At 44.4% G+C, this 16,560-nt stretch overlaps 1 protein-coding gene across 1 annotated transcript in view; it reads right to left on the reverse strand.

Annotated features, from left to right (window-relative positions):
• Window positions 1–3,355: 3,355 nt before the first annotated feature.
• Window positions 3,356–16,560, reverse strand: part of DYRK4 (dual specificity tyrosine phosphorylation regulated kinase 4) — a 798,647-nt gene continuing 785,442 nt past the window's right edge. The window contains exon 13 of the mRNA XM_086939068.1: window positions 3,356–3,881. Within this exon, the coding sequence (XP_086795194.1) occupies window positions 3,652–3,881 (230 nt within the window). The 3' untranslated portion in view covers window positions 3,356–3,651. The remainder of the gene's footprint in view (window positions 3,882–16,560) is intronic.

Consider the following 16,560-nt stretch of genomic DNA (forward strand, 5'->3'; position numbering starts at 1 on the left):
ACCACCTAAACAATTTTTCAATAGGGCTAATTTCCTTTTTGGAGAACACCCATCTTCCTCCACTACATCCACATAAGCCAGAAATGTAGGATACCACAAATCCCATTTCCACTTTGGGATCACCCGCAGTAGGTAAAAAATGTGGAGGAGAGGAAATATTATTCGACATTTCAGAGAGATAAAACAATATACAAATGTGAAAAGTTATACGGAAGAGAAGAAATAAAATAATAAATTAACAAAATAAAATAGTCACCGTGGTCAAATTCGCTTTTTGAAATAGATTTTAATAGTTCAATTGCAAGAGTGGATAAAATGTAACTGTTCGTAATCTGTTCGTAGTAAGCAGTAGAGATGAGAAATCAATTGTCACAGCGCAGCATCGTAGCACCAAATTTGAGCACACGAAGAATGAAAAATAAACAAACAAAATGGCAGCTACGTTACGTTACGTTTAAGCGTGAGACGCTTTGACCTCTGCGTGCGTCCGATGCTTTGACAAACGTCGTGTAGAATGTAAACACGGATTCCGACGCTCGCTCAATAGACGCCAAGAACTCGGAAGCTCGCTCGGCCACACAACGGAACTTCTGGGTGAGTTCAAAAGATGCAGAGGCTTAAAATGCGAAAACAAAGCATTAAAAAAAAAACTTTATGCACTAGGAATTGCTTGACAATCAGGGAAACAGCGCATTAGATGAGGAGGCCCCTTGAAAACAAGTCCGCCAAATAATATGCAAATAGCGGCAAATAGCGTAGAAAGAGATATCCAGGATAACACAAACAAAACGAGACGATGTAAAAATACTCCCGCAGGTGCAATCAAAGCACAGAATTAAACACAGCCGCTGGTGCAATCATTTACACATATAGAGATAATAAAAAGAAATACCTTAAAAATGCGTGAACGCTGTTTCTCAAGTTCATAAACAAAAATACTTCAGAAGATGGGTCCTTGTTGAAATCCCGATCGTCGCCAAAATATGAAGTAATTGGGAGACCAAGTCTTGAAGTAGAAGTAGTTTAATCTCAAGGAGAAACAGCTTGTACAACCACCAAGATAGGAGAGCCAGAGAGATCTGAGCAACTCCCACATATAGAATATAGAACACACTAAGAAACATAACAATTCTAATGGTGTAACATAAAAGGGATACTACAATTACGAGCTGGGTCGAGCTAACAACCACATTGCCAAGGAAATGGCAGCGATCTTTGGATATGTGAAAACAAATTGTCTACAGCTGAATGTGGAAAAAATTGAGATCATGGTGTTTGGTAAGTTCCCAATAACTCAGGTTGGATGATTGGTGGCAACCAAAATAATATGCTGTCCCTACCCCAGGGCAGGTAGACAAAATATCTGGGAGTGAACAAAGATCAAACTCTAACAAAGAACAAGCCCTATCTATCATGGGCACTTGCTTTAATACTATGCACCTACTGAGGTGTGCCTTCCCATTTCTTCCCATTACAGCCAGAAAAACATTAGTCCAGGTCCAGGCACTGATAATTAGCAGTCTGGACTATTGCAATGTTTTGTTGGTTTCAGCAAATGAGTCACTTATGTACAAATGATAAGTGGTACAAAATTCGGCAACTAAACTGGTCTGTAACCTCTCTTCGGGCTCTGATTCCACACCATTGCTGAAATCGCTACCGTGGTTGCCAGTTGGCCAAAAAAGCATCTTTATAATGTGCTGCCTGACACCTATTACCTTGGCCAGCAAAGGTCAGAACCACTGAAGCAGAAACTTAGATGCTTCTCTCCATCTAGGAACTTAAGATCTAAGGGCAAAGCTATTCTGCCTGTATCTCATATTCAATTGACAAGATGTGGAGGCAGAGCCTTTTCCTATCTGACCTCTGTATACTGGAATAATTTACCTCCTCATCTACGTCTTTGCATGGATAATAATGAATTCAGAAAAATGCTCAAGATGTTTTTGTTTTGGTGGTGCTCTTTTTTTAGGCCTAAGACCACACTATGGCTGCGATACCCCTCGCGGGGTGATTTGCTCTCTATTTCAAATTAAATTAATTATTGATGTAAATCTCTGACATTGAATGCCTAGAATCTGTGTGCTTTGAAATTGAATGTGACAATGTATATGATGGCGATGGCGACCGAATGCAACTACCGTCCTTGATGTTAATTTGTAAGTCCTAACAATGAGCATAATGTTGGACCCTCTGATGTCAGTTGTCAGTCATTTAGTGTCTTCTTGAACATCTTCACACAAAAAGGAAACTGCTTCATGGTGGGGTTATCAAGAAGGCACCTCAGGTTTCCTTTTTAGCACAATTGAGAGCATTTCACAAAAAGCGAAAACATCTTTAGCAGTCATTTAAAATTATGCACAGCTGTTGAATAAGACAGTGGTGGGGAAACTCTTTTCAGAAGAGAACAGAGATTTGGCTGGAACGGAAAATAAAGCTCATAAATTACAAAACAAGGGTTTGACAGATCCGAATGTTAAGTGATCCTCAGAGCTGAGAGCGGAAAGATGACCTGTCTTTCAGCTGTCTGGGGCTTTACTTTGCCGGATACCTCAGCCAGCGGGCTGTCTCAGTCTTTACTTTTTTTATACTTAAGTCAGCCTACAGCCTTAAAAACACAGTGCAGTTTTTAGATCTTTATGAGCCACTGACTAAGTATGCCAATCTAGTCACATAACTTCCACTTTCCTGTTCTAAGGAAATTGTGTATTTCAAAACTCTTTGGAGGTTTTAAATAGCATTTTCCAACTAATTGGAGTATCATTTATTAAAAATTGATAACATGCCTCATTACACATAAGCATAGTTGCTACTATTGTTATTAAATTAGTTTTAAAAATAGATAGTTGACTTGTACAATAAAGTGTTCATGAATCCCAGAAGGACGAGAAATCCAGTGTTCATGTTCATTAATATCAGTAGAGAACTATTGTTCTCCACCAATATATTTGTTTGCCGTAGCTGAGGAGGAGGCTGGTCTTGTTCACAGATTGGTAGAGTTGACCCACTTCCGAGATGAATGGCTGTAATGAGGTCAATATCGAATCTCACATCCTGTCATGAAAAATGGTTCTAGGAGGCAAGATGTAGTAATAAGCATAGAGAGATGTAGATTGACTTTATTCCAATGATCTGGTTGCAAAGCCTGAGGTTTATGGTTACCATTATATTCCAATTTGCTAGAGTCCAATAAAAGATCTGAAAATACTGAAATACTCATGTTCGCCTAATGATTTTATCACCGGAATATTGAAAATCACCAATTATTGAGTAGCTTATAACTATGGGCTTCCTGAAATGCTACGATCATTGACACCCTATGATGTAACTGTTTTGAATGAACCAAACCAATGTTACTATATATCATTTATTTCACTTAATCTGATGCTATGCTTGCAACAAAAATTAATAAAAAGATACAAAGAGTGAGAAATGAAATCAATTGAACTTAAAATTGTGTTCTTGCAGTTACTGTCTGTACATGGTATATTTAGTGTTGGATAAAATCCAGAAAAACATTGTACACCTACAAAATTTTATTCCCAATATCTGAATCACATTTGAATGAAAACGAAATGTTCACCAAATATAACGTTTGTCTTTTAAATATACATGGGGTAAGGCAGTGAAAGAGTCAACGATTGTGAACAGCTATGGAATTGGTAGTGACATCTTTGAAATATTCAAAAGATTTGTATTACTGTCGGGATCAGGTTGGTCCACTTTATCAAGAATGTTCGTGAGACTAATATTTTTTTTTATTTGATTATTCCATTTGTTCGTGGGCTGTAAATTAATTTCACTCAGGGCCTCAGCTGCACAGTCACCGATAAAACTTGGGCATCCGTTTATATGGTTTTCAGCAACATCTATGCAGGTTTCTGTAGGAGAAAAAAATATAATACAAGCATTGTTGGGAACGGTGTTTTGAACATTGTTAACAATTCAAGAACTCTGAGTATAGAGTGACCATTTCAAAGCGGAGTCTTGATAATATTGCTTCACACAATTGTATGCACATTGTTTCAAAAGTTATTTATATCGCTTGTGCTGTTTACAAGTCTAGTAAATTATCACCTTTTGGTAGAAGTACTTCAACAGTGTGACAGTTTTATCAAGATTTTATTTTATGTGAACTTTTAGTGAATGGTTTGTGTATCCTTATTGATGCAACAAAATTATGAAAAATCAGCTGAATGAACAAGTTACTTACCTTCGGTAACGGTATATGTGTAAGAGCCATATATCAGTTATAGATTCCTAACCTTAGAATTATCCCCCGGCGTCAGACTGGATCAGGAGAATTTTTTCTCAGCAGTACCCCTGCGCCTCAGTAGGTGGCGTCGGTCGACTGCGCGTTCATCGTCGTGATCCCCAGGAAGAAGTTGTGGTATCTACTTAGACGCCGCCCCTGCGCGCTGACGTCAGTTCTTTTACACGACATTCCACGCCAGAAGCGCAGAGCCATGGACGACACTTACCACTGGTGCACAAAACTAGGGCCCTGAAAGGGAGTCCATTAATCTAGAAGTCTGTTCGCAGAACGGGGAGGATGGGTGGGGTAGAAAGGAATCTATAACTAATATATGTCTCTTACAGATATATTGTTACTGAAGGTAAGTAACTTGTTTATCTGAAAGTGACTATTTGTTACAGATTCCTTACCTTAGAATAGATACCCCAACAATACCTACCCCGGAGGTGGGTCTGTGAACACACCAGAAAGTCCTGACGAACTGAAGAGCCATAGAAACCGTCTCTCCGGACTTGACTATCTAGGCAGTAATGTTTAGTGAACTTGTGCAGTGATGCCCACGCGGCTGCCTGGCAGATATCACTGAGTGGGTCTCCACGTCCCAAAGCAGTAGTGGCTGCCCCCCTCCTGGTGAAATGGGCACGCAGTACTACCGGAGACTCCATTTTCACCAAGGAGTAACAGATCTTAATGCAAAGGATGACCCATCGAGAGATGGTCCGTTTTTGCACTGCCCGACCTTTCTTGGCGCCCACAAAGCCAACAAAGAGATCGTCCACCCTGAATTGTTTTGTGCGATCCAGATCAAATGAAAGCGCACGTCTTTAGTCCAGATGGTGGAGTCTCTTCTCCTTGGAAGAGGGAGGGAAGAAGGTGGGCAAAGTGATGGTCTGTTCCATGTGGAAAGAGGTAACCACTTTGGGAGGAAAAGAAGATCTAGTTCGAAGGACATAAAAATATAAATTTTAATGAAGGGTCCCAAGGGGAATGAGATTAACGACCCTCTAGTATCCTGTCCCCCTATCCAACTATACTAATAACAACAATAGGATACTAGTAGCCCAAAAGTATGAGGCTAAGGAAGCAGACACAGTGGCAAGAAAGGGTGTATTGTATAGGTATCTCCATGAAATACAGAAAGTAGGAGAAAAAGAAACCCATCAGCCCACCCGGTGGCGGAGCATCATCATCTGAGATTTTATAGATAATCTGGTATCTATTCCAGGTATCTAACTAGTTTTTATCGTGAGATATCCTAGTTAAGATCCAGCAGTGATGTGAGACAGCCAAACATGAAGATGCAGTGGTGCTGAGAAACAATTTGCAGTGTTGAAGGTGTGTGAAAACGCAAAAAACGTGAAACTAAAATGAACTATTATGATGCCAAAAGTTAAATTTAGTGAAAGGTCATCATAATGTCAAGGTTAAAAATAGTTTTAGATAGTGTAAATAGATGGTAACTATCTAATGATGATTAAGTAGGTCAACATGTTCCAGCCATTCAAGGATGTGGGTATACCAGTAGCTTTCTTCAGGACCAATTATTTAACACTACTGCAAAGAACAAGTGTAGAGAAAGTAGAAATAATCAGAGCAACATCCTACCATTTGTAAGATTCCAGATTCAGGAAATGATGTCTCTGTAATATGATTCTTTTCCGGCAAAATAACAAATATACAAATACAGACACAGACAGTTTATTGAACGCCACTGTGATGACAAGTGAAAAGCCACTTTACTGCATGCTGTAGCTACTGTATACTATCTGCATGCGGAGTTGATCTCCAGCCGGGAAACCAACTTAACTCACCCAGAAAATTCTTGGGATCAGGCCTCACCTCTCCTGGCGCTCGCTCAGGCAATGAGGCCCCGCTCTAAAGATGTGCAATAGGGAAGAAATAGCAAGAAAACACATATTATCCTGCCATTTTATTCGTATTAGCAATCAATCAACCTTGGTAATCAAAGGAAACACAAGAGGGCAGTCTGAAACAGACTCCGCGACGTAATAATGATGTTGTTAAGAAAAAATGTCCTTTTACATTGTGTATAAACCGCTTGAAGTTCTGAAAATCAGATAGGTGACTCGGTATGTGCAGGCTAATGTGGAATGCCTGCAATAATGTATGGACAAAGTGGTCCAAATCAAAACACCAAACCAAGCGGCAGCATGGAAAAAAAAAGAATGGTGGAACTCGAATACTGCTCAATAGAAATTTCCTCCAGAGTCAAAGGCCCAGTAAGTGGCCGTCCAATTAGAATCTATAGAGCGTGAGCAGAACGGCGAAGGAAAGCCAGGAAACCCCGATCTTTCTGAACGCCATTCAAGTGTCTTGCGGCCATACCTGTCCGTAGGTACCTCGTGCTAAGTCCTAAGCCCAGGGGGAGGTACCCGACGGAACAGGAAAGCCGCTATTTATATCCTGTTGCTACATATTCTTAATTAGGCCCCACGGACCAGAATGGGAACCGGTCACTGCCCGGAAAATCAGTTTGTATCCGGTATATGCTCACTCTGGTTGGGTCGTGTTTAAGCACAAAAATGCAAAATAGTAGCGGAGCATAAAGAGAGCTACAAAAGGGAACTAGAACCGGAAACTATCTCTATATCCGGTTCGTGCTCGTATGGATTGGCTGCTTGTTGTATTACGTAGGTCTTAGTGGAAAACTGGAAACTATTCTGATTCAGGAAAAATATCCATTGGTTCAGCTTAATAACCAATAAGGTGGCGAAGACTGGTATGGAAAAAGTCTATTCAATTTGCTTTTTGGGGAAGCGGACTTGATTGTGAGCATGTTTAACAGAGGTGTCCGCTTGAAGGCAAAAAGAGGTATTTTGACATGATTTATGTATGGGCTACAGAACAAAACTTGGTTCTGAATGCGAGTATCAAGGAGTTAAAAAATCATGCCCCAAAATAGAGCATAACCCAGTTTTGTAACCAAGGAAGTGGCAAAGACTGGTGTAAAGATGTCTGCTGGTATTGCTACACGAGATGTGGACCTGATGGTGAACATGTTGTACACAAGTGATAGAAGGTCACTCAAAACCACAATGGGTATTTCATATAATGAAATCTGAATTAATATGAATATTCGGACTATGGGTCCGCGATAATTGTACAACTCGAAATAGCCGCTATTTATGTCCTGTTGCTACATGTTCTTAATTAGGCCTCACGGACCAGAGTGGAACACCGCCCGGAAGATCAGTTTGTATCCGGTGTATGCTCGCTCTGATTGGGTCGTGTTTAAGCATAAAAATGCAAACCAGTAGCGGACCATGAAGAGAGGTACAAAAAGGGAACTGGAAACAATATCTATATCCGGTTCGTGATCGTATGGATTGGCCGTTTGTTGTGTTGCGCAGGTCTTAGAAGAAAAACAGAAACTATTTCGATTCGGAAAAAATATATCCATTGGTTCAGCTTAATAACCAATAAGGTGGCAAAGACTGGTGTGGAACAAATCTATTTAATTTGTTTTTTGGAGAAGCGGACCTGATTGTGAGTATGTTTAACAGAGGTGTCCGATTGAAGGCAGAAAGAGGTATTTTGACATGGTTCATGTATGGGCTATGGAACCAAACTTGGTTCCAAACGCGAGTATCAAGGAGTTCAAGATTCATGCCCCAAATTAGAGCACTCCCCAGTTTTGCAACTAAGACGATGGCAAAGAATAGTGTAAAGATATCTACTGGTATTACTATACGAGATGTGGACCTGATGATGAACATGTTCTACACAAGTGATAGAAGGTCACTGAAAACCACAGTGGGTATTTCATATGATGAACTCTGAATTAATGTGAACTCTAGAAACAGTGTAATATTAGGACTATCGGTCCGCGAAAAATGTACAACTGGAGGTGATCAATCATCTTATCTATACAGGTCTGCTGTGGGCATCCCAGGTACAATAGGAGACACAGAGAAGGGTTTGAGTGTTGTTTCATAATATCTATCAAATAGTGATCCTGGGGGTGTCATTCCTCATTACAACATTTAGTACTTTGTCCACTCAAGTACAGAAGACGATTCGCAAGCACTGGCATATTCTAAATACAGCAGGAAAGAACATACCTTTTCCACTCTTTTCCTTCAAAAAAGGACAGAGCCTACGAGACGATCTGATACATACTAGACCTAGACTTCAACACCAGGAATCTGCCACTACACTTTGGGGTCTCCCGTCTGTTCAGGGCCACTACCCATGTGGCTCTTGTACTGCTTGTCTGCAAACAAAAAAGACATTAACAGTAGATGTTGGCACCGAAAGAAGACCATGGATACTAAAAAACATACGAACTGTAACAGTGAAAAGGTCATCTACATAGTCACATCCCCATGTTCCTTGAGGTACCTGGGGATGACAACCAGGAAAGTGAAGCTTCGTATTGATGAACATAAAAGCACCATAAGATGCAATAAACAAGCGACACGCCTGACGAGCCACTGTTTGACCAAGAAACACAAAGCTGAAGAGATGCAATGGGTTGTACTAGAACAACCTTTCATCCCCCATCATTTTAGTGACATTGCACGGTACCTGTTCATCAGAGAACAGCAATGGGTTTTCAAGCTAAAATGTGATGCGGAAGGCCTAAACGATGACATCCCCTGGATGTAATGTCATGTAATATAACATCACATTTATATAGCGCTACTACCACTCCATGAAGCATCTTGGCGCTTAGGACCAACCCAGCTGGAATAGGTTGGTGGACTAGAGGCAGCTCAGAACATACTACACATATTACATCAGTGCCCTACAGGCAGCGCCAGCGAGAGAGAACACCCATGTCTTCAGGGACTTCCTGAAATGGCTCTCATTAGACATTAGCCGAAGCTGGGGTGGCAGTTTGTTCCAAGCCCTGGAACCCAGGACAAAAAGAGATTTCCCACCTTTAGTGACCAATCTGAATCTGGGGGTTACCAATAGATTTTGATTAGCGGACCTCAGGCAACGGGCTGGCTGATAATGTTTAAAGCCATTGGACAAGTACCTGGGCCCTTGTAGCTGAAAGGCTCTGAAGGTGATAACAAGGATATTAAATAAAATACGCTTGTGTATTGGTAACCAATGAAGAGTCTTGAGCGCGGCTGAAGCAGATGACTTTCTAGGCCAGCGAAGTACCAAACGGGCCGTAGCATGCTGGACCAACTGCAGCCTGTGGAGCACGGCATTATTCGTTCCCGCATACAGGCTTTTGCAGTAGTCCAGTCTTGATGTTATCGGCGCTACTGCCACTGTTTTCCTTGCTGCAAGAGGAAGAAGATCAAAGAACTTCCTAAGCGATCTAATGATATGGAAACACGTGCTAGCCACGCCTACCGCTTGCTGCTTAAATGACAGTTGGTCATCAAAATTGATGCCCAGATTACGAGCAGAAGAGATAGTGTTGGGGGGAGCTTCAGCATCCTCGGGCCACCATTGTTTGGGGGAAAACAAGTTTTGAGGACCGAAGGGTAAGATTTCCGTCTTCCCGGAATTACACTTGAGATGATTGCTATTCATCCACTCAAATGTGGCCGTAAGGCAGTTTTTTAGATTTTCCTCTGCTCCGGGCAGCTCCCTATCCAACACCAGGATAAGCTGCGTGTCATCCGCGTATGATATGGTGCTAATCTGATAGGAGGCGATTAGCTCAATCAGGGGTATCATGTAAAGGTTGAAAAGTACAGGGCTCAAACTAGAGCCCTGGGGGACCCCTGAGCTGATGACTTTTACTTCAGATTTAAATTCACCCAATACCGTGACTTGACGTCTTTGGTTGAGGAAATTTCTAAACCATGCCAATGCCACTCCTCCTATACCTGCGTTAAATAAACAGTCGACCAAAATTGTATGTGAGACCGTGTGGATCACTATTTAATATATATTATGAAACAACACACAAACACTTCTCTGTGTCTCCTATTGTACCTGGGATGCCCACAGCAGACCTGTATAGATAAGATGATTGATCACCTCCAGATGTACATTTATCGCGGACCGATAGTCCTAATATTTACACTGTTTCTAGAGTTCACATTAATTCAGAGTTCATCATATGAAATACACACTGTGGTTTTGAGTGACCTTCTATCACTTGTGTACAAAATGTTCATCATCAGGTCCACATCTCGTGTAGTAATACCAGTAGATATCTTTACACTAGTCTTTGCCATCTTCTTGGTTGCAAAACTGGGTTGTGCTCTAATTTGCGGCATGACTCTTGAACTCCTTGATACTCGCGTTCGGAACCAAGTTTGGTTCTATAGCCCATACATGAATCATGTCAAAATATCTCTTTCTGCCTTCGAGCGGACACCTCTGTAAAACATGCTCACAATCAGGTCCGCTTCTCCAAAAAGCAAATTGAATAGACTTGTTCCACACCAGTCTTCGCCACCTTATTGGTTATTAAGCTGAACCAATGGATATTTTTCCTGAATCGGAATAATTTCCGGTTTTCTACTAAGATCTACGTAATGAACAAGCTACTTACCTTTGGTAACGCTTTTTGTGGTAGATACAGTATCTGCCTGTGGATCCCTCACCTTGTGAATATCCCCCTGCGTCAGCAGCATTCGGAAATTCTTTTTTGTAGCTTCGCGCCGACGTGGTCCGACGTCACAGAGGCACGGCATTGCGTGCGACTCCGTGGACGTCACCAACACCATCATAGGCCCACGCTGGTGTGATGACATCAGTTCCGCCCTTTTTTCCATGGCTTCGAGGCACACGGACGGACCAATGACAGTAGAGATTAAATGAAATGAAATGAAATGAAAAGGGGATTTGTAGAGTGCGGTTGCTGCCCTGGGGCGTCCAAGCGCTACAGAAAAGAAATGGTGCTACCTGCCAGACACAGTCATCACAGAGAATCAGTTATGTAATGCCATATGGATGGACGACCTCAGCCAGTGGTCTCATATAGACGTTGAATAACGTAGGGCTCAATGATGAGGCCTGTGGTACCCCGCAGTTCAGAGGTTTACTGGAGGAGACAATGTCTCCCTCAAAGACCTGAAAGGTCCTGTTGCTTAGAAAAGATCTGAGCCAGGTTATTCCCATACATAGTATACACAATACACAAATATCAAGGTAACACACACAGTGTGAAACAAATGCAATTAAACATTTGAAATAACCAATTTCTTGAAAACAAAGTAAATACATTATTGTTACTCAGGTATAAAAGAGTGGACAACGGGGAGGCGGGTGGGTCAGTGAGAAATCCACAGGCAGATACTGTATCTACCAGAAAAAGCAATATCAAAGGTAAGTAACTTGTTCTTCTGATAGATACATCTGCCAGTGGATTCCTCACCTTGTGAATAGAGTCCCACAGCAGTCCACACTCCCGGAGGAGGGTGTCCACTCTCCTATACCGGAAAATCCTGGAGGACAGCACACACAAAGTGGCCCTCCCTCCTCACTTTGGCATCTAAGCAGTAATGCTTCGCAAAAGTATGGAGGGAGGCCCAAGTCGCCGCTTTACAAATGTCCTCAACTGGAACACCCCTAGACAAAGCAGATGTTGATGACTTTGCTCTAGTAGAGTGAGCTCTTATACCCTCTGGAGGGTCCTTACCCGCAAGGGCGTTGCAAATCTTAATGCAGAGGATGATCCACCTTGAGAGCGTGCGCTTGTGCACCGCCTTCCCCTTCTTGCAGCCAGCAAAGCCTACGAACAGCTGGTCATCCAACCTGAACTCCTGTGTCCTGTCCAGGTAAAAGCTCACCGCCCTCTTAGGGTCCAAGCGGTGAAGCCTCTCCCCCTCCTTGGAAGGGTGAGGGGGAGGATAAAAGGTAGGGAGGGTAACAGACTGCCCCAGATGGAAAGGAGTAACCACTTTAGGCAGAATAGCAGCCCTGGTTATTAGAACCATTCTTTCAGTATGGATGGATAAAAACGGGGGCTTAGAACTAAGAGCTTGAAGCTCACTTACCCTCCTTGCCGATGTAATTACCACCAGAAAAACAGTATTGAAAGACAAAAGTCTCAAGGGACATGTGTGTAAAGGCTCAAAAGGTGAACCCATTAAAAACGTAAGAACAAGGTTCAAGTCCCATTGAGGTACAATAAATGGTGTAGGAGGAAATTTATTCATTAGCCCCTTAATGAAACGCAAAACAATAGGAGACTTAAACAAAGAGGGCTGGTCTGGCAAACAAAGGAAAGCCGACAAGGCCGACAAATAACCTTTGATAGTTGCCACTGCAAAACCCTGCTGGGCCAAAGAAAGTGCGAATTGAAGTATATTGGACAAACGAGCCCTTAAAGGGTCAACGGACTTCTCCCCGCACCAAGCAACAAACTTAGACCATCTATAAGAATAAATGGACTTGGTAGAGTCACGCCTGGCCGACAAGATGACATCTACCACATTGTGCGGAAGAGAAAAGGAAATCAGATTGCCCCGTTCAATCTCCAGGCTTGAAGGTGTAAGGTCTGGAGGTGGGGGTGTAGAACCTGACCCTCCATCTGGGAGAGGAGATCTGCCCTGTGAGGGAGACTGAGCGGAGGGCACGAGGAGAGGTGGAGAAGATCTGTATACCACACCCTTCTTGGCCAATCCGGGGCGATCAATATAACTTGGGCCCAGTCTTGGCGAACCTTCCTCAGAACCCGAGGAATCAAGGGTATGGGAGGAAACGCGTAAAGGAGTTGTGAGTCCCAACTCAACTGAAAGGCGTCCCCCAAGGCTCCCTGCATCGGATACTGGAGGCTGCAGAATGACGGGCAGTGAGCATTCTCATGAGTGGCGAACAGGTCCACCTGAGGAGTTCCCCACGTCCGGAAGACGTGACGAACTACCTCCGGGTGAAGCCTCCACTCGTGGTCAGCGGAGAACTGAGGACTGAGACTGTCTCCTCGCACGTTCAGAACTCCGGCCAGATGATTTGCCATCAGACAAATCTGATGGTCAGGACCAGAGACGCAGAGCCTCTTTGCAGAGACACTGCGAACCTACTCCTCCCTGCTTGTTGACATACCACATCGCGGTCGTGTTGTCCGTCAGGACTTGGACTGACTGACCGCGAAGGGAAGGGAGGAAGGCCTTGAGTGCCAGACGTATCGCCCGCACCTCTAGAAGGTTGATGTGAAGCAACCTTTCCTCTGGAGACCAAAGACCCTTGACCTCCAGATCCCCCAGATGAGCATCCCACTCTAGAGTGGATGCATCCGTTATCACTGTGGCCACTGATGGGGGTAGATGAAAAGGCTTTCCTTGTGACAGGTTGCCTTCCACGCCCCACCAAGTCAGATCCGCTGCAGTTTCTCTGGAGATCCTCACTGACTCCCTGAAATCCCCGTTGTGTTGATACCATTGCCTGCGGAGGCACCACTGGTGTGCCCACATGTGCCAGCGTGCATGATTGATCAACAGAATGCAAGAAGCCATCAGACCGAGCAAGTGAAGGACCTTCAGGACTGGAACGACCGCTCCATTGAAAAACAAAGGAATCATTTCCTGTATGTCGCGAATCCTTTGAGGAGGAGGGAATGCACGACACACAGTTGTATCCAGTACCGCACCTATGAACAGGTTGCGCTGGGAGGGCACCAGGTGACATTTGGGTACATTTATCCAACATGTGCAACAACTGAGTTGTCTCCTGCAGATGATGCAGCACTATCTCTGGAGATTCTGCTTTGATCAGCCAATCGTCCAGATACGGGAATACAGGTATCCCCAACCTTCTGAGATGCGCAGCCACCACTGCCATCACCTTGGTGAAGACTCGAGGCGCAGTAGTAAGATCAAACGGAAGGACCGCAAACTGGTAGTGTTGCGAGCCAACCGTCATACGGAGATACTTTCTGTGCGACTTCAGGATTGGGATGTGAAAATAGGCATCCTGCAAATCGATCAACAACATTCAGTCTTCTTCCAGCAGCGCTTGAAGAACCTGTGCAAGGGTGAGCATCTTGAACTTCTCCTGCTTCAGGTGAAGGTTCAAGATCCTGAGATCTAGGATTGGACGGAGTCTGCCATCCTTCTTGGGGATCAGAAAATACCGGGAGTAGCACCCCTGACCCCTCTCCTGCTCTGGTACCACCTCTATTGCACCCTTTCTGAACAGAGCCAGGGCTTCTTCCTGCAGGAGCATCAGATGGTCCTCCGAACAAAAACCCTGGCAAGGAGGGTAATTTGGGGGAAATTCCCGAAAGGGAAGAGCATACCCATTCTCCACGAGATTGAGAACCCAAAGATCTGAGGTAATCAATTCCCAATTTCGTAGAAAATGGGTAAGCCGGCCGCCAACTAGGCCCACATGATCCGGAATGGCAGATCTAGGGCTGCTTTGCTGCGGTGGCAGGGGGCTGGGAAGGGGAATAGGAGGAGGAGGAGGCTTGACGACCTCTAGGACAAGCTCGTTGTCTTCCTTTATAGGACTTATACAGCGTATTCTGCTGTTGTTGTGGCTGCTGCTGCAATTTTTTATAGGAACAAAAGGAAGATCTTCCAAATCCTCTGAAGCGCCTTCCAGTAGTCCCCTGGTTTGAAGTCCCAAAGATTTTGCTGTGGCCCTACTATCTTTGAAACGTTCCAAGGCAGCGTCAGATTTCTTGCCAAACAATCCTGAGCCATCAAATGGCAAGTCCATCACAGCAGACTGTACATCTGCAGAAAACTCCAATGTTTTTGGCCACGGAGTTCTTCTAGCAGCCACCGAAGAGCCAATGACTCTCGCCACCGAATCCGCAGTGTCCAGCCCACTCTGTATCACTTGTCTTGCAGCAACCTGAGTGTCCGCAATTACCTCCTGAAAATCCTTTCTGTCCACCCCAGGAATTTTTGGCACTAACTGCTTTACGGAATCCATCAAGGCATGGATGTACCGTCCCATAAGACAAGTTGCGTTGGTAGATTTTAACGCCATACTGGCTAAAGAGAAGACCTTCTTGGCCGCCTGGTCTTGCTTTCTGGATTCCTTTTCCCCAGGAACATGCGGAAAGGCCCCTACAGACTTCTTTGAGCAGGCAGCCTGCACAACCAGACTCTCAGGCAGAGGGTGTGTTGACAAAATGTCCGGGTCACCAGGCGCAACCCTATATCTCCTGGCCACAGACCTTGAAACAGCTGGAGCTGTCAAAGGCTTCTTCCAGATCTCATAGATGGGTTCAGCCAAAGCATCATTAAACGGCAGCATTGGCTCAATAACTGAAGAAGGGGAGTGTAAGACCTCTGTTACAAGATTAGACTTATACTCCGAAGTGGGCAGAGTGATATTCAATAAGCTTGCTGCCTTTTTAATAACAACATGATATGGCATCACATCTAGGTACATCTGACACAGAAGCCAAATCCCACTCAGGGGACAGTTCAAGCCCACTGGCCTCTCTCAGGTCATCAAAAGGATCATCAGAATCCTGTAACTCCCCTTCTTCAACATAAGCAAACTGATACCTTTCTTCCTCCAGAAGTCTCTGGGCTTCATGCCTTGATCTTTCCTTAGTAAGCGAAGCCGACGGATCCGGAACCGAGTACGCCGGAGCCGGCGTCAAACCCGAAGTCGGGCGAAGTCGAGGTCAAACAGAATCCTGCCTCGGAGTCGTGCGCACCGGCGTCGATGGAATCGGCGTCGACTGGTGCGACGTCGACGACTTCGCCGGCGTCAGAAAATGACATTGCGGTGTAAGAGCCGGCATGCAAGGCATGAAGGGCGCAGGAGCATAAGCCTGGGGAAAGCCCAAGTTAAATGCCATAGGACCCGTGGGACCAACAGGTGCACCAGAGGGGTACATCGCCCTGGAGTAAACTCCGAACATTGCATTCAGGAACTGGGATGGATCCTGACCAGGAGCCGGGAAGGCTGGATAAGGTACACCTGGTTGCTCTCTAGGAGGCGGAGTCGTCACAACGTCGACCTCCTCCTGGACCTGCGACACCGGGGTCGACGAACCCACTGGCACTTGCACCTCATCATCACCAACCTCATCCACCTCACCTTCATCCTCCCGACCAGAAGGATTAGACGGATTCGGAGAAGGGTTCACTTGCTTCGGTGACCCTGGCGAATTCGGAAGCAAAGCCTCACCATCTGTGTCCTGAGCTTCCGACGCCAAAACCTCCATTTCCTTTCAAAGAAGCCTCACTTGCGACTTCGGTTGTGAACTGGAGTCCTTTCCTGAGTGATAACGTGACTCATGACCCCTCTTCTTATGCTTCTTCCTAGAAAACTTTGAAGCATGGGCAGATGATGACTCCGATCTCGACCTCGATCTCGACCTCGAACGTCGAGACCAAAACTTTGAAGACTTCTTTTCTTTCTTGTTCTTAACCTTTGCAACGAGGAGCTTCATCTCT

The sequence above is a fragment of the Lissotriton vulgaris genome, chromosome 1_1 (assembly GCF_964263255.1).
Source record: "Lissotriton vulgaris chromosome 1_1, aLisVul1.2, whole genome shotgun sequence".
Taxonomy (NCBI): Eukaryota; Metazoa; Chordata; class Amphibia; order Caudata; family Salamandridae; genus Lissotriton; species Lissotriton vulgaris.